At 52.7% G+C, this 18,593-nt stretch overlaps 1 protein-coding gene across 1 annotated transcript in view; it reads right to left on the bottom strand.

The window, feature by feature from the left end:
- Window positions 1-737: 737 nt before the first annotated feature.
- Window positions 738-18,593, bottom strand: part of GTPBP1 (GTP binding protein 1) — a 24,597-nt gene continuing 6,741 nt past the window's right edge. The window contains exons 3-12 of the mRNA XM_059401996.1: window positions 14,867-15,047; window positions 13,932-14,280; window positions 10,578-10,701; window positions 9,632-9,746; window positions 7,801-7,945; window positions 7,488-7,670; window positions 6,550-6,685; window positions 5,758-5,936; window positions 4,274-4,474; window positions 738-3,376 (exon numbers count right to left, since the gene is read on the bottom strand). Of these exons, the coding sequence (XP_059257979.1) occupies window positions 3,284-3,376; window positions 4,274-4,474; window positions 5,758-5,936; window positions 6,550-6,685; window positions 7,488-7,670; window positions 7,801-7,945; window positions 9,632-9,746; window positions 10,578-10,701; window positions 13,932-14,280; window positions 14,867-15,047 (1,706 nt within the window). The 3' untranslated portion in view covers window positions 738-3,283. The remainder of the gene's footprint in view (window positions 3,377-4,273; window positions 4,475-5,757; window positions 5,937-6,549; window positions 6,686-7,487; window positions 7,671-7,800; window positions 7,946-9,631; window positions 9,747-10,577; window positions 10,702-13,931; window positions 14,281-14,866; window positions 15,048-18,593) is intronic.

Genomic DNA, 18,593 nt, shown 5'->3' on the forward strand with positions numbered 1-18,593 from the left:
ATGCTGGGATGGCATAAGGAGATGGGTTCCCTGAAGAGCCAGAAGCTGCCAGCTCCAAGGGACAGGTCCTGGCCCTCCCTTTCCAATGTGTCCCCAGATTCAGTGCCTCCGAGGACCTGCCTGAAGGGCTGGGGTGCTTCCACAGCCACACTTTCCAACATACTCTGCTTCTAACCATGGCACCTGATCCAGGGCCGGTGCCCACCACAGCTGAGAAAACAGAGGCTGGGACAGGTCAGTAGGGAGGGGCGGGTGTGAGCGGCCGCAGGAGCGGGCACTGGGCGTGTATGAATCCGCACTGAGGCCTTGGGCCAGGTAACCCCTCAGCCCTCCGTGCCAGGAAAGAGCTGGTCCGATGGCTCACTCCAGTGACCGCTCCATTTTTGTTACTTCACTCAACACCTGCTCTGCATCTAGAACAGTCAACAAAGGAGATATCCCCCAGCTGCTCCCCGAAACGGCTGCCTGGGACTGAACACAGTCAAGGCTCAGTGCCCCTGCTTGTGTGCTCCAGGCCGGACGCGTACCCTCTGCGCATCTGCACGTGTTCAAATCCTCCGGACCCTCAAGGCACAGCTCTCACCCCGTCTGTCATACCCCCAAACCCCCCATACCATGGCCTATTCCTGTTCCCTTATTCTGTGCCAGGGAGGCCTGTAAGCCAGAACAGGGGTCCTAACTGAACTGAAGATAACCACAGATGCTAGCTGTACATACAGAAGGGTCAGGACTGGCCATTTGAGATGATTAACAACTTTATTCTTTGTCAGCTACAAAAGGGCTGGTGTTTTGTTCCAAAGTGAGAGTTGGTAGGGCTGAGACCCCTAGAGGACCTGTGGAGTCCCAGTGAACCAGAGTAACACGCTGTATTGTCAGCCCCCATTAGCAGGCGGGGTGACCCGAGATCCAGACCAACCACCTGCATGTCTGAGGGCAGAGGCCAGAGCGGAGACCAGTTTCCAAATGTAAAGAAAGTGGTTACTCTTAGAATTCAAACCAAACAAGGTCCCACCCCGGTGAAATCCTGGGGAAACACAGACTCCACAGCACCTGCCACGGGGACCAAGAGCAGAGGGGTGCGCTGTGCTGGAGCCTTCCTCGTACGACGGCACCAGTGGGCAGCAGCCCCTCTAGGGAGAACCAGAGTCAAAAAGCAAGAATGAAAGAGCACACAAAGGCTGGGGCCAAAGGCCATGGGGCAGAGCTGCCACACACCGCGGATGGGGTGGGTGGGTGGGGTGCCGGCCCCGCTGCTCTGAGCTTCAGCTGCCTTCACTAGGAAAACCGACTGCCACCAGTCTCCTAGATGGTGGCTTCAAAATCAAAGCGCCTAAGTGAGGGAGACACCCAGCAGAGACAGGTCAACAGCCCCTTTCTCCCTGCACAATAGCCCACGGCCCCAGGGAAGCAGCAGCGGCTGGGTCAGTGGCGCCTCCCACAGGCTGACGCCTTGAGCCTTGCCACACACTCTCTTGCTGAATCCTCGCAACCACCACCACACAGGCATTTTGTTTAACTCTCGCTCCAGATGAGGAAGTAGGTTCGGGGAAGACTGGCAACTTGGCCTGTGACACATGTGCCACAGAGGCCTGTGTTCTGAAGCCATGCAGGCCTAAGAGAAGCTGGGCTCGTCCTGCCCCTGCCCTGCACCGCAGCAGGGGGGGCTCTGGGGCAGGCACAGCCAGCGCTCCCGGTGGTGCACCTCTACCTGGAGGGCCTGGGCAGGGAACAGGACACCATCAGCTTGAAACAAACTTTTATTTTTTGTGCTGGTCTGGTCAGTCCATGGCCATGGGTCAGTGGTAACTGGAAATAGTTGGAAGGAGGGGAGGTGAGGGGACCAGCAGTCCAGAAGCAGGAAGAATGGAGAAGGGTTAGGAATGGGAGGGAGGCAAGGCTGAGGAAGGGCCCAGCCAGCTGGTGTCTGCCCTGGCTAGAAAGAACATCTCCACCCACCAGTCCACCCTAAACCTAGGGCTTCTGGACAGTTCAGGCCAGGCTGGTCTGGGCCCCACAACGCCCTCACTGGCCTGAGTGATCCCCACTCCATCCCACCCCAGGAAGTGAATCTTCCAGAGGTTTTAATGCTCTGCGCTGGGCCTGGAAGAACCTTTTTCACTACCCCTACCTGCCCTCACACCCCAAACGGGGCTCAGGCCCTTCCCTGTTGTGCTCCTGTAGCAGCCATGATGGGGCAACATGGCGGGGCTGTAGTGGGGAAGGAGGGGTTCCAGTCCTGGCCTGTCTCAGCGGAACCCCTCACACCCCCACCAGTAAGAGGTGCTGGTGAGCGGGACCCAGAACAAGCCAAACCCAGTCCAGGTCATCAGTGCCCCAAGGCCCAGGAAGATTCCTATCATATAAAGTTCGAGGACCAGAGCCTCCAGCTCAAAATCAACACAATGGGAGTTGCCCTGGCCTGGCCAGGCAAACAGGATTGTCTCCATAGGGAAAGGAAAACCACCAGCTGTCTTTGGGTCAGGGCAAGGGTCAGAGTTAGGGGCAGGGAGGGGTCCTACAATCCAAGTGCCTCTCTCCTCCACACATCTAGAGGCTACAGTTTAAGAGCTTTTGGCATTACCTGTTTGGGGATGGAAGAGGGGGAAGGAGAAGAGAGAAAAGGAGGCCAGCACTCTCCATTCTGTTAAAAGCCCCCCAGTCCCAGAAGGAAGGCTCCCTGCTCTGGCAGAACTTGTGAAGTCCTCAAGCCCTGAGTCCGGCTTTGTGGAGGGCCCTGGGTGCAGAGGAGTGAGCACAGGGAGGAGGGTGCTCTTTAGCTCCGGAAAGCCCCTAAAGGTTGTCACAGAGACACACAGATGGATGGACAGAGGGGCAGGCAGCCAGCTCCTAGAGGCTGGTGGCCAGCCACAGAGGGAAAAAGGAGAAAGACTGCCAGGGCCCTGACCGGCTGCACTTCCGCACCACCATCCTTCTGCACGCACACACGGGCACACGCGCACACACACACGCACATACACACACACTAAAGAGAGAGAAAGAGAGAGAGAGAGAGATAATAAAAAGAATAAAAACTAAGGGCCCAGATGTACAAAAAATCTGAGTTAAGGAAGAAGGCGGGGAAGCTGGATGATGGTCAGTCCTCCGGAAGTCTGGCCACCTTCCTCAGCTTATAAATTACAACCCCCCTGGAAAATGGGGGTGGGGGCGGGGAATGATGAGGCTCCAGCTGTGGCCTGGGGGGGCGGGTGGTGGTCAGAGCTGCTCTGGCCCAGTGGCCCGAGTACAAGGATCCCTTGGGTGGTGGGGGTGGGCCAGGGAGATTTCAGCAGCCGCTGGCAGGAGTCACGCAGGCCCCCTGGGACTTCACTTTGTGCCGCTGGCCCCCCCGTCGCCGGCCCCCGCTGCTGGGCTTGGGCTGAAAGGGAGAAAGAAGGAGCTTGAGAAGTAGTGGCCCACTGGGAGCAGGGTAGGACAGCAGAGGGGCAGGGGCGCAGGAAAAGGGGTAGGAGAAAAGCAAGCAGGAAGGACGGTCCCAGCCTAGCCTGAACAGTCATCTACTATGTGACTTGGAGCCGGGCACACCCCCTCTGTCAGATGGGAGCCAGCACCCAGCCTGCCTTCCTAGCAAGCGGGGCGCACATGATGGTGGGCTGAGACAGAGGCGCTGCAAGAAGCACTAGGACGGCAGGAAGCACCACCTGCCCCTGCGGAGAGGTGGAAAGAGAAAGGCCCAATGTGGGAGAGAGAACAGAAAGGACAGGTCCACACAGGCGCTTCCTTCTCCAAATGGGGGTCAGAGAGAGATGACCCTGGAAGGAGCAATATGAGGGGGCAGCAGGACAGAGCAGGGGACAGAGCTAACAGGAGGCGCTGAGTGCGAGCCGCACGAGTACGGGCCCACGGCCTCCTCTACGCCCACCCAGGAGGACCGTCTGCACCTTTCCGACGACCTTCTGGACCGCCACACACACATCCTAGTCCCACACGGAGACCATGCACTCGCTCTTGGGAGATGGAAACCCAGACATTTTCTATTGCTTCATTATCAAATGCTAATCACGACCGACTAAATCAGCTTTATGCAGGCCACACCTCAAAGGTCAGAAAATACTGCCCTAAGAGACAAACAGTGCTCACTTGGCACTTATGTGCTGAGAGTCGGGGGAGACACCTTCTATGTCTGCAGACGTGGGAGTGAGACCCAGGCTGCCTGAAGCTGTCCTGTCACCTCCACCAACCAGAGTATTAGTCACCCTCCCACTCTCACCCCGAGGTGGTCAGGGGACCAGCCCAGCCCGAGCCACACACTCACCTGTGGCTGGAGACTGCTGGACACAGCCGGCTGCACAGTCCCCAGAGAGCAAGCTTCATCTCCAGGTGGTGCCGCCCCTACTGCCGGCCCTCCAGAGGGACCTCCGTCTTCTCGTTTCGTTAAGGGACCCTTTTTTGTTGACTGCATTTTAATTTGCTGGGGCTTTGAATTCATCGGGGAGTTGTTGGTGGTCTGGAGGAGCTGCGGGAGGCGAGGAGTTAAGGATGAGGCCGGAGTTGCAGGCGGTGGCATCGGCTCGGCTGCCCAGGCCCCAGGCCCTGGCCCCCGGGGACTTCCCACTCCCTGGCCCCACTGGTCCTGAGCAAGGTGGATGGAAAGGGGGCCATGACAGGGGTGGTGGGCTAGAGAGATGTCTTCATCCCCATTCAGTGTCCCAGGGCAGCCCCTTCCCCCGCTGAAGTCTCACTGCCTCAGCCCAGCCCGCTCCATTCTAGTGCCTGCCCCAGCGGCTCTGCCCACTGACAGCCTGTGCATCTTGGCCATCCCCAACGTGGCCAAGCTCCTAGGCTCGAGTCTGGCCCACCCAGAGCCTTGGAAGGACCTTGAGGCTTCCCTGCTAAGCTGGCTGAAACTCCTCAGAGCATCTCTCCCACTGTGCCCATAACAAGAGTCTGCGGCAATTTTAACTTCAGGCCTCCCAAAGAGACCAAGTGAATGTTTGGCATCTAGAAACATTTAGAGCGTGGCTATCAGGGATCCTAACCAGGAGGGACTGATTCAGCGCCTTCCCTTGTGACCCAGGTTCAATCTCAAAGCAGGAGGGGGGACTGCCATACCCCCAAGGGCACTACAGCACGTGCCGGAAGCTTCTGCCGCTCTCAGTCAGTCCCAGAAGCAAGTGGCCTTCAGGGACATGATTAGGTCTGCACGGAAGGGCCTGAGGAAAGCTGTTCTGGAGGTAAGGCCACCCTAAGGCTGATACCAAGATTTCACACAGACTGTTTGGAGTAAGAGTCAAATCACTCTGTCAAGTGCCCCTACCCAAAGCCACGAGTGAAGTCTGCAGAGGGCATGAAGTGGGCTCCAGGACACACAAACAGCTCAAGCCCCAAAGGAACTCACGCCTAGGCACCCCTGCTGTCCAACATTCACTCTGACCTGACCCAGTGCTGTAAGGGTAGCACCCCAGCCAGGCCACTGGAGCCTGCACCTGGGGCATCACAGAGGCCGACCACAGCCACGTTCAGATACCACTGTTTCCTATGAGGACAGACAGGCCTCAACCCCACCTGCTCTCCTCTAGGGTCACCACCAAAGCCCAGGGAGACCTTTCAGGGGAAAGAGAGAAAATGGCACTGAGGCCACACTTCAGCACTGTTCCAACTCTCCTAAGGCAGGAACTAGCACTTCTGTCCCTGGCAGTTAGGGGGACTTTGTAGGGCTTCCCCTGTTGTGCTCACAGTCTGCAACTGCCATGACCTAGTGCTTCCTGGGGCTGGGCGAGGAGGACTGCCTGGCCATACCTTGGTGATGGTGCCCACGGCCTTGGTGCGGCCTTCTCGAAACACCAGCCGCTGGTCTATGTGCAGGTACTCAGGGGTCTTAATGAAGCGGAAGTGCACAGTGGCCTTGTCCCCAGTGCGTAGACAGTCCTTGTCCATGCTCAGAATGGTGGCCGTCTGCCTGATGCTCCCACAGTGCACTGCCAAGACAGCCAGGGAGTCACCACAGAGCTGATAGAGCCAGGGGGTCACAATAGAGGTCACTGAGCTCCCCAGTGGCCTCTGGGCAGGAGAGACGGGAGTGAGAATATAGAATATGCTGGAGCTGTGGTCCGCTAAAGGCTTCAGGGGGCCGCGTGTGGCCAAGTGAGTTGAAGGTCCGCTCTCAGGTCTGATCCTGCCCTACACACCCAGTTAGCCCCTGTCCCGGGACCCACGGTCCTGGTTCAGGAATACAGGGCACTCTGTTCACATGTGTGCCTTCTCTAGACTGTCGGCTTCTTGACGGTAGATCCCCTGCCCAGCACTGTGTCCCCAGCATCTTAGCAATACCACATGGAACACAGCAGCATTTTGAAGATGTTTGCTGAAGGAATGAAAGTGAGGTTCTGGGGGCAAGACTGGGTCTCCAGAGCCCGGCCAAGTCGGCACTTGGTTAATGTCTGCAGAACTGAATAAACACGGCAGCTTACGGGCAGGAGAGGGAGACCGACTCTCGGCTGCAGCTGAAAGCTCGGGGTTTGGGTAGCTGCAGTACTCTGCTGGGAGAGCTAGAGCAGAGGGCCTCTGCTGACAGTGCCCTTCGACACCTACCCATGGCCTGGTAGCGTGGGCTAATCGTGGTGGGGTGGTGGAGGACAAGGATCTCGGCCTCAAACTCCCAGGATGCTTGGGGATTCAAGCGTGGGGAAACCATCACCATGCCCTTGCGGATGGACGAGCGCTTGATCTGAAAGAAAGAGGGAATGCCAGACCTCAGGGGCAAATAATGCCCAGGGCTTCTCTCCTCTGGTCCCAGAGGACCAGGAGTTCTTTCTGGGAATGGAGACCACCCCAACTCAGCCTTGACCTCCTACTGCACTAGATCACAGGCCTTCTAGGGTGGATAATGCAGGGCCGACCTGAGTTCTGAGTGGGAAGCCTAAACACCGCTACTGAGGATCAGGAAAGGCTTTGGGCAGGAGCTGGCACTTCAGCCAGGTTTCGAAGGATGGGTAAGAATTAAGCAGTGGTGAGAGGGCAGAGGTAGGCAAGCGTTCAAGTGGAAGGGACAGGGCGAGCATGATGTTGACTGTTGGAGAGGATAAGGAAAGTCCCACTCTGCTGGTTAATGTGGTTGGCAGGGAGGTAGGTGACCCTAGAGCTAACACTTACCCCAATTCCTGAGGGACAGAGGACTGACTGGGAGGAGGACTTGGCATGGACTCCAAGGATCCTACCTAGAGGGACCATCTGCACAGGAGGGTGATGTCTTTCTGATCTTACCACTGAGCTTGGAGCACCTATCTCAGGCACTAGGAGAAGGAAAAGAGTTTTTAGAAGGCAGGCAGGCCTGGGCTCAAGTCCTGGCTCTAGAACTTACTAGCTGTGTGTTCCTGGGCAAGTCACTGGGACTCTCTGAGCCTGAGTTTTCTGACCTATAAAAGTGAGGTCAGTAATCCCCGCCATATGGAACAGCCAGGATGACTAGAAATGGCCCAGAGTCTAACGTTAAGAATCCGAGGGCAGTTCTTGGTATTCTTGGCACTCACCTTCTTCAGTGCAAAGGAGGCTGTCTGGCCCCCTCGCACCTCCTTAACAGGCATGCGCTTGCGGTGGATTGATTTGACAGCAATGGACAGGAAGTTACCCAGGGGATCTGGGCCAAGCAGCAGTGTGTCATTCAGCTTGATCAGGCCTCTCAGTGTTGTCCCCGACACCACTGTCCCCACACCCTGCAGAGAAGGCCAGGGTCCAGTCAATCGATCCCACTTAGGTCCTCCCCATGACCTACTTGCCGTGATGTCCCTGCGGGAAGCACCCACGCAGCCTCCTACCCTATTCAGTCCTCCAGAAGCTACTCACCGGCACAGAGTAGGTGTCATCGATCTGAAACTCGGCAGGCTCTTCCTCCCGGTAGCTGGTGCGGGGGGAGAGGAGGTTGAGGAACATCTTCAGCAGATCAAGGTTCTCACCTGTAACGTTGGAGATCTGGAATATCGGGCACATCCTAAGTGGAGGGTGAAGAAAGACAAAGGAGCTCAGGTGGCCAGCTCCTGTGTGACAGGGTGGGAGCAGAAGACCTTCTGGAACATGTGAGGTGGCTAAGGGCCCCACTGCCCCCTCACCAGCCTCCCAGGCCTGGGCTCCACTCCCTGCCCCAGCCTTCCAATTGCTGGCCAGACCACTCTAAGGCCTTCTTCTTTCATTCAGTTTTATCTCTAACATCTGTCCCCTTGTCTCTGTCCCTCTACCACTGCTATATTTGGGGTTCGTATGGCTGCCTCTTCTTCCTAAAGCACACACATTTTCTTTCTTTCTTTTTTTTTTTTTAATTTTATTTATTTATTAGAGAGAGAGCACGCGCACGTGAGGATGTGAGGGGAGGTCAGAGGGAGAAGCAGACTCTCCACAGAGCAGGGAGCCTGATGTGGGACTCAATCCCGGGACTCCAGGATCACGACCTGAGCTGAAGGCAGTTGCTTAACCAACTGAGCCATCCAGGCGCCCGAAGCATACACATCTTAAAATTCTTAAATTGGCTTAGTTCTGCCTTTCCACTTCAAAGAAGTCAGACAAAATTTCCTCTTCCCAACATTTCTGCAGGTTTATTCCTCTCAAGTTCCTGTCTGCCAGGCAGACCAGAGAACCCTCTCCTCTCCCAAAAGCTTAGTACTTTTTTGCTTCCCAGGTATTTCTTTATTCTGATCCTGCTGCCTCAACTCCTTCCCTCTTACCCAACTAACAAATCCTCCAGGGCCCATTTCCAAGGCAGATTTTTCCAGGAAATCCTTCTCTGATGGACACTCCTGACTCCTCCCAGATCTAGGGAGCACTTTTTGCATTTCTGTTACACATAATTACACCTGATTTTCCATCAGTCATCACAACAGCCTCTATGTCTCCTATCCAAGGTTAATCACACTCTTCAAGATCAGGAATTGTAATACTCCCCACTGCTCCCAGAATAGCACCTGCACAGAACAGGCAGAGGAATGAATGGAAACGCACCCCCTCTGCTGGCCGCTTGACGGTACTGAAGGCAGCGCCGGGACACTGCCACAGGCCAAAATGCCGGCCTGCTCCGGGTGCTGCATACCCACCAAGCCAGGAGGCAGATGGCTCCAGAGCACCCCAAGACTCTGGGAAAAGGAACAAACTTAACAAAGTTCGCTATCATCAAAAGAGTATCTCTGACCAAGGAGGTGACCACCTTGAGGACAAGGATTATACCTGAGTCCACTCTGAATCCTCAATGCCTCAAAGACCTTAGTACAGAACATCTAATAAACATGTATGGAACCAAAGGATTCACTAATGAATAAATGCCAAATGCTACTCTGTGATTAGAGAGTTTCTGAGAGACAACAGTATAACAAATTATAATAACAGTTATAACAAGGGCTGTGTATGTATCACACGGCAGCCAGCCACAGTGCTAAGTGCTTTATACACATCGTTTCTAACACTTCCGAGGACCCTGTGGGGAAGGGAATACTGTTCCCACTTCACTCGTAAAGACACTGAAGCCTAAGCCAGAATTCCAATTTCAGCAAGGCCAGCACATCAGAATCTGGGTTGCCTGATGCAGCTCCTAGGCAACATTGCCAGCATGGGAGAGCTTATACTGAGACCAGAATCTTCTATTCCAACCAATCTCTGCCTGCTCAGCAGTGAGTGCTCCCTACCCCATTACCTCTCAGAGCTGAAGTTGGAGGCCGTAACGATCACATCGTCCTTGCTCTGTACCAACACAGGGATCTTCCGGCAGCCTGGAGACTTCAGCAAGCGCTGTAACAGCTTCAGGGTTTCTTAAAGGTTGAAATGGAACACAATTAGGGGGACACAGCTTTCTCTCTGGCCAGGTTTCCAGGTCAAGACTGGTCCACTCCTTGCTGAGAGAAGCAGGGGACAGACGGACCAGTGTTAAATGCCATGCCTGGAGAAGCAAAAGGAGGATCAACTTGGGGTGGGCACATGCTTGCTAGAGGAGAAGGAACACGGATACGGCCTGTCTGGTAAGGTTACGAGTCTGAAATCTGTCCTATTTCTCCAGAGTCTCTTAAAGACCCACATCCTGTAAGAAAGCGGGTCCATGGGAAAGGCAATGTTATTCTCAGAATGCTCTGCTTCCTGGATAAAAAGTCATCTGACAAAGGATCTCTAGGATATTTACACATCTGCAGAAGCCCTTATGAGGCATTCCAAAAGGACACCTCTCCATTTCTCTTCTACTATCTGTAGGAATGAGGGAGAAATGTGAGGCTTTTCTGAAACATTTGCTGGTAGAAGGCAATCAGACCCTCTGCCCAAATGCCTCCGTATATATCCCGTTCAGATTTTAAAACCCAACACCCTGGCCCTGGGACCATCTGAAAAGAGATGTCAGATTAGGAATCTCAAGGATCCTATATTTGGAACCAGAAGGAACAAAGAGCAGGGGATAATTCTAGGGTGCTTAGACCAAGAGCTAAACAAGGGAGGAAGCAGAAAATTCTGGCTTGATGAAAACTCAGACCAAGGTCTGAGCACAAGATAAAAAAAGCAGAAGATTTGGGCGGAAGCCCTGGCAGCACCACCAAGGAGCCACAGTGGGTGACAGCCCCAAACGGAGATTGCTACTAGCCGCAGGCTTCACTTACCTTGCAGGATGTTGGCAGGACACATGTCAATCTTGGTGACCACCACAAAGACAGGCACATTGAGTGCCAATGCCAAGCCCAGATGTTCCTTGGTCATCCCCACGATGCCAGCATTGCTGCCCACCTGCCCCAACACAGAAGGAAAGGTCAGGACAAGGGAGACAAGTTGATGCTGGGTGGGCACAGGGCCTCAGAGAAGGCTGGGTTAAGAGAGAGCTCTCATCTGAGGCCCATCTGAGGCCTCCATCAGAACAGGACACATGGAGCAGAAGTCTTAGGCCAGAAACAAAAGATCTGTTGATGAAAGTGTGGCTGGGTACAGATGGCTTTAACCTCTGATTTAATGATGTGGCCTGTCAAAATCTGAAAAGACTTGGAAGCAATAAAAAAAAAGACAAACCCAGGCAGTCCAGGGAAACAACTGTCTAGCATCATCAAGGCAGATTCAGTCTAACACCACCGGCCCCCTGTTTCCCCATCTGTAAAATGGAGGAATAATAACATCCCCTTTAGAGGGTCTCCTGAGGTTTAAGTGTCATAACGTAGGTCAAAGGTCCTGTGCATGACCAGCGTGATTTAGATACTTAGGCAATGGCAGCTCTCTATTCCCTCCCAGAACAATAAATGTTTTAAAATATCACCATAGGGGCGCCCCGGTGGCTCAGTGGGTTAAAGCCTCTGCCTTCGGCTCGGGTCATGATCCCAGGGTCCTGGGATCGAGACTCACATCGGGCTCTCTGCTCAGCGGGGAGCCTGCTTCCTCCTCTCTCTGCCTGCCTCTCTGACTACTTGTGATCTCTGCCTGTCGAAGAAATAAATAAAATCTTAAAAAAAAAAAAGATAAAATATCACCATAAAGGTTGGCTAAACACGGGCATGGGTGTAAGTGTGCCATACAAAATGTACAAAATGTGCTATACAAAATATACAGACAAAAAAGAGGAAACAGTTATCTATTGTCATGGGATAATCCCTAAGGTATGTTTTTAAGAGAGGAAAAAAAAGCAAGGTGTATAGCATGCTACCATTAAAAGGGTGTAGAATGGATCACTGTTTGAAAAAGCAGCTGTGGGGCGCCTGGGTGGCTCAGTGGGTTAAGCCGCTGCCTTCGGCTCAGGTCATGATCTCAGGGTCCTGGGATCGAGTCCCACATCGGGCTCTCTGCTCAGCAGGGAGCCTGCTTCCCGCTCTCTCTCTCTCTCTCTCTGCCAGTCTCTCTACCTACCTGTGATCTCTCTCTGTCAAATAAATAAATAAATAAAATCTTTAAAAAAAAAGAAAAAGCAGCTGTGAAGAGCTGGAAGACATCTGGGGAACATCTGAGATCATGGAGGCACGTACAGCCTAGATATTAGGGGACTCTCGTTCATCTTCCCGGCCGCTGTACCAGCAGGAGATAGTTCTTATTTTTGGAGCTGTCTGCTGAAGGATTTGGGGGTCAAGAATCACAACTCCTATAATCTATATAGATTATATAGACAAAACAAAAATAAACATACGCATCTGAGACATAGAAAGATGAACAGAGCAAACGTTAGTGACTGCTGAATCTGAGTGGGGGGTCTATGGGATTTATCATATTATTCTTCCAACTTTTCTGATGGTTTTGAAGCTGGATGGAGAGAATATATCCTCATTTGCTGGTACGATTACAAAATCTCTTGAGGAATACCTAAGAAACTGGAAATACTGGTTGCCCCGAGAGGAAACTGGACAAGGGAGGAAGGGAACCTTTTCACTATGAGCCCTTGGCATCTTTTTGTTTTGTAGCACATGAATACCACATGTACCACATGAATGAATGTTACAAAAACAAAATTAAAGTTGCCCTAACACATTTATATAGTATTTAATACATTCCAGAAGGTTTTCAAGTAATGTTCTCACTTGATCCCAAGTCACAGGTGAGCTGCTATCCCTCCAACACCAACGTCCCTTGCATATTCCCTTCTGCCGACACCAAGATACCTCCTCTCTCTGCCTTCTAATTCTTCTCGTTTCTTCCAAACACCTTTCCTATCCAACCCAGACTTGCTTTTGTTCTTCCCAACTGGGATAAAAGAAGTCTCTATCACTCAGTTGTCTATATATTTTAAAGCTTTTTTCCCGCTCTGGAAATTGATTGTCATGAGGCAATAATAATTTCAGTGTTTTCTACAGAAAATGTTTAATATTTGGATTACTGCCTAAAAGTCAGATAATACAGAACGTTTCATCTAGGGTGAAAGTATTTCCTTTAATTGGCTTCGTTCCCTATAGCTCAGTTGGAAAAATGCTCATTTGAGACTGGCTCCTGAACCTTTCTTAATACAAACTCGACAACTGCCCCCAGTACACCCTACAGCTCCTCCTCTGAAATCCCTTCTCATAGAACTGCTTTCCTTAGCCAAGTTGGTGGTGGCCCCTTGAAATGCTCAAGGATATGGGAGATGAAATCGTGCTGAGATCCCAGGAACCTTGGGCAGAGCGCTGACAAGAGCGTTCGCACATATGCTCGGCCTCCTTACTCTCCAGTCTGGGGAGAATTTGCCTGAGAAGCCGTGTTTGTGGGGCAACTTGATCAACTCCGCTCTCAACAGATGCCCGTGTTTACTACACTTATTAATACAGGCAGCTGGAGGAACTGGGAAATGGGGAAAGGCTTGGAGAAGGACTTGCCAAAGGAAAAACTTGCTCACTTGTGCTCTCCGTGAAAGCTGTGAAGCTGCGTGCAAGGCTGTGGACCCCCCAGACTCCCACTCTCTGTCCACAGAAGATGAGTGGGACCCGAAGGGAAGCTCTGCGGCATGATCCAACATGGAAGCCTCCGCTCCCTCCCCTTCTCAGGTGAACTACAGGATGAGCTGCTGGAAAATCTTACTAGACTCAACTGCTGTATCTCCAGGCCCAACACGGTGCCAGGCACTCAGCAGCCTCTCCACAAGCACCCTGGCCTGGCTTTCACTCCTCCCAGGCTTTGAAAGAGGCCACCTCCCCGGCCCCTCTTGACTGCGGTCTGTGCTCTCCTCCATGTCTTCCAAGGCCTCCCCTTCTCTGGGCAGTGCCACCTGGTGTCACCTCCACAGAGCAGCCTAACCCCAGGAGAAACGTTTCTGAAGGTAGTAAGCCAGCCCCACGAGAAACCCTCCTCTGTGCCTCTCTGGAAAATGAAAGAGGACCGCAAATGGCACCAGGAAGAGAGATCAAGGTACAGCCCTTGAGAAGGTCATAGCGCTCAGAGGACTGGGCATCCCTATAAAATGTCAAAGCCCCAAACCAAGAGGCCTCCGTCACAGCACAATTTCTAACACTTGCGCATAAGCACCCCCAAACAGCCCACGGAGCCTCCCCTCGTCAGGAGCGCCTCACGCTTACCATGAGCATGCAGAAGTCCGGCAGATGACCCGTCATGCCAAAGACTGTGGTCTTCAGGTATTTCTCGTGGCCAGCCAAGTCGATGAAGGTAATCACCTTAGTGGACTTCTCACAAATCTTTGTCCATTCCAGGCTGCCACCGTGGCTGTCCGGCTTGTTCACCACGTTGCCTTCACTGTCAAAGCCCAGAATGTCGTTGCCCACGCTGCTGGTGCGACCGGATTCAATCTCGTGTTTGTGGCGGAAGAGCTTCTGGCGGGCAAAGCCTCGGCCATTGTCCAGCTCCCCGTGTGTCAGGACCCCCAGAAGTGTGCTTTTGCCAGCATCCACGTTGCCTACTACTGCTACCCTGCGTGTACATGAACCCAAACGGCCTTGTGAGAGTCAGCAGCGGAGCAAAAATGAACCCAAGTAACTGGATTTCTAAGGACAGACTTGCCCCTGAGCCCCTCCAGCTCCCGCTCCTCCCATTCATGGCTAAGCGCATTGGGGATGGCCCTGGAAGGACACCCAGAGCAGAAAGAATTATTCAGGAGGAACTAGGCTCCTGTCCCAATGCCTTTCTCTCTTAACTTCCTCAAGCCTCTTCAAAGCTGCCAGAAAAGAGCCCAAGAACCAAGAGAGGAACAGAATGCTCTCCTCCAAGACACTGGTTTTTAGTCTTACAGGCTGACAGGTAAGAAAACGCAGCCCACACAACGGCCACAAATGTACAGCTAGCCTCCCACTCTGACCAAATGGAAATATTTAGGGATGGGCAAGTACGGAAATAGCAAATGGGACGATCACGTCTCTGGACACTCCTTCCGTGCCTCAGAAGGGGAAGGAGTGAAGCTGGTATGCCAGGCGCCGAAGGCTCCAGCACCGTTCTCTGGAAGCCCTAGACCAAAGGTCAGGCTGCAGAGAACCCCTGAACTGTTCTGAGGCCTCCTCACCTGACCTCCAGGAAGTCATTGTCTCCTACTCGTTTCCGGACCAGGTAATCACGCACACGGCCCCCAGCCTCTTGACGTTCCCGCAGGAGGATGACATCAGCCTCTATCTGCTCCGCCATACTCTTCACCGTGGCGTAGGAGGCCTCCATGTCGGCTTCACTGAGCCCATACTCAGTCCCATCTGGTGACAAGAGCCCAGACATCAGCCTGCCAACAAGCCAGCCGGTCAACCACCCCTACCAAAGGCCCCACCCCAGGCACTGGAGAAGAACATGGCTCTCTCTACCAGACACTTCAAAAACTTGGGCATACATGGAGTTAATAAATAATCGTGCCATGGGCTTCCCTTTCAAGCAGGGTGCTCATTAAATAGCAATCACTAAGACTCTCTGAGGTTTTATGCCAAGCCTCATGCTGGGTACTGGGAATACAGGTGCCCTTGGTGAGCTCCCAGCCCAGCAGGAGAGACAGAAAATTAATTAATTGTAATACAGCTTAAGTGCTTTACTATAGAACTATACAAAAAGAATGTAAAGCGTGAGCAACTGGCATTGCCTGGGGAAGCCGAGGACAGCTTTGCAGGGTGCTGACTCCAAGCCGGGTCTCTAAGTATGGAAAACGGACCTACAGAGAGAGGAGTAAAAACACCCTAGGCAGAGGAACGAAGCATGGAGCGTGGCAGATCACGGCACATTCAGGGACCAGTAAGCAGCTCGGTATGTCGGGGAAAAGGATGTCACGTGGTGAGAGACCACACAAGAGGTGGGAGCTGTTAAGCAGAGATGTCAGAGAGCAGCAAAACACAGTATGTACCAGGCAGTGGGAAGCCTTGGGGGTTTAGGCAGGGGAGTAACATGACCAGATTGCTGTGGGTTAGAAAGATGTCTGGAGCAGCAATATAAAGGGTGCACTGGCAAGCGAGAGACCAGAAAGGGGGAGCCCAGTTAGGAAATAATACTAATAATCCAGGTAAGAGATCAGGAGGACAGGAGTCAAAGAAAAACGGGGAGAGGATTTCAGAATGATTTTAGTTAGGGACAGATTTTTTAAAGGAGGCAGCTCAGGTGACATACCCAGCAAGCGGCTGAAGAAAGAAGTCTGAGCTCAGGATGACAAAGGGCGTCCAAAGGAAAGCCAGCGGACCAGGCACTCCCGTGAGTGCTTACTGTAAGGCGATCCCCAGGCACTCCCGTGAGTGCTTACTGTAAGGCGATCCCGGCAAGGTGCCTTCCACATGGTGTCATTCCATTTCCACAACTGCTCCCTCAGCTTCTCCTCCAGGCTCAGGCTCTGGGTCTCACAGAGCACCTCCACTGCTTCCCTAGGCTGACCCCCGCAGCATGACCCCAACCTCTCTTCTCTTCTACTGTCTCCCGAACACCTTGCAGGACCTTTTCTTACCTTCTCTTCCCTCCCTCCATGCCTCCCCTTAGAAATGAGCTCGTTCTTAAACCACAAAAAGGAAACCCACCCCCTCTTCCCTTGCCCCTGCCTACTAAGCTACCATCTCCCCGGTTCCTCCTCTTCCCACCAAGCATCTCAAAAAAGTGACTGCACCTGCTGACTATTATTTCTGATGACTGCAGAAGAAACTGGTTTTCAAGATCTAAACGGACTCCAACTGCTCATCTAATGCCCTTTTCTTGACCCCTCCAGCCTTCGACACTGCTGGCTATCCTACCGTAACCTTTGCTTCTTGAAGCACTTCCCTCCCACTCCGCTTGCCTATTGCCTGAACTCTCCTGATTCACCTCTCTACCCTCTGCTTCCTTCTCGGTTTCCTCTGGCTGCTCTTCCTGCTCCTATCCCCTAAATGCCAGTCTTTTCTAGCAATTAGTCAGTGGCCCTTTTCTCTAGCCTCTAAACATTTCCCTTGGGCACCTCATTCTACGGTTCAAACTGTAGTTTTGCAAACCACAGAAACATTCATTTCTAGCACTGTCCTCTTTGCAGAGCTCCAGACTGAATTTCCAGTGGCCTGGACGGTAACTCTTCGAAGCCTGGCATCTAAACTCAACCACTCCACCCCCCCTTGCAAACAACAGCACAAAAACTAACAGCCCTAACAAAGCATTTGAGACCTCCCCCGCCCCGCAATCCTAAGTAGTAAGCATTACTGTTCCCATTTAGCAGTGGGATAAACAGAACCCACAGAGGTCTCAGGGTTGGTAAAGAGCCAAGGGGCTGCGTGAGCTCTTGGGTCTTCGGATTCCAAACCTAGAGCCTTCTCCTCTGGCAAGGATTCCTCCTTGTGCCCGACTAGTTCCTCCCTTGCCTTCCTTCCTTCTGATGACACCACCACCCTCCCGGTCACCCCAGCTCAATGCTCATCCCTCCAGTCCTGCTGATTCTAGCTTTAGGCCTCGCCCTTCCGTCCTTGTCCTTGCTCTCTTGTTGCCAATCCAGTGCCACCAGCCTGTTTCAGGGTCTGTTCTACCTCATCCCTGCAAGACCCCCAGCTTCTCCTAGAACACCTGGACTCTGTTCCCTGCAGCCCAACCTCCATACACACAAGCTTAAGCTCCTAATCCAGCCACAATTCTGACATTCTCACTTCTAACTCAAAGCTCTGGAATGGCTCCCCCAGCCCAGCAGCATCTGGTTCCAATTCCTTAAAGGAATCCCACACCCCCTCCTCAGTTTTGTCCCAGTGTTAGTAGCCCAGTCGCCACCCCCCATGTTCCCTGTACTTCTTCAGCTTTACACCTTTACCTAGGTATTTGCCATTCTAGAAAGCCCCTCAGTGCGCCACATCCCACCCCTTATAGAGCAGTGTTTTGGATGCATCTACTCCCCTACTATACCCAGGCATCCTGAGGACAGGGGGTATCTCAAACATTCCCCGGATGCCCCATGAGGGTGCTTCTCCTCCATCAGGCCCTCTAATGTTTGCAAAATGCAAAACAAATGAACAAAGAGGGAGCAGTTGGGCTGAGGAGTTTCCAAATACATGGCCAACTGAGTCTGGAAATCTTCTGGTTAGAGAAGGGCTTGTTGCAAGTGTTCCTAAGAGGAAGTCTGCTAACCCTACCATTCTTGCCAGACCCCCAAGTTCTATCCAACCTTCCCTGTTTCTGGTAAAACAAAATGCTTTCAGGTCCTGTTCAGGTCCATGATTGCCAGGGGGCAATCATGAGTGTTGCCCTGTCCATCTAGAGCTCCCAGAAAATGCTCCCAGTCACATCACCCTTCACCAGCACGCACTGCATTCCTCACTCTGGAGGAGTAGAGACAAAGGTCAAGGAGAAAAGCTGCAGAGGTCCAATTACCTAACACCACATATTCGGCCATGTCTGTCCTGCCATCTGACTTACCTTTTCTGTACATACTCTCCTGCTCAACATGCGTTTAGAAATCTTCACTCTTTGACATAGTATTCAGAAACCATCAAGATCTGGGCCCTGCACGGGCTCTCTGCTCAGCAGGGAGCCTGCTTCCCTCTCTCTCTCTCTCTCTGCCTGCCTCTCCATCTACTTGTGATTTCTTTCTGTCAAATTAAAAAATAAATAAATAGGGGCACCTGGGTGGCTCAGTGGGTTAGGCCGCTGCCTTCGGCTCAGGTCATGATCTCAGTGTCCTGGGATCGAGTCCCACATCGGGCTCTCTGCTCGGAGGGGAGCCTGCTTCCCTCTCTCTCTCTCTCTCTCTCTGCCTGCCTCTCAGTCTACTTGTGATTTCTCTCTGTCAAATAAATAAATAAAAATTTAAAAATAAATAAATAAATAAA

This window comes from Mustela nigripes, chromosome 6, assembly GCF_022355385.1.
Source record: "Mustela nigripes isolate SB6536 chromosome 6, MUSNIG.SB6536, whole genome shotgun sequence".
NCBI classification, from domain to species: domain Eukaryota; kingdom Metazoa; phylum Chordata; class Mammalia; order Carnivora; family Mustelidae; genus Mustela; species Mustela nigripes.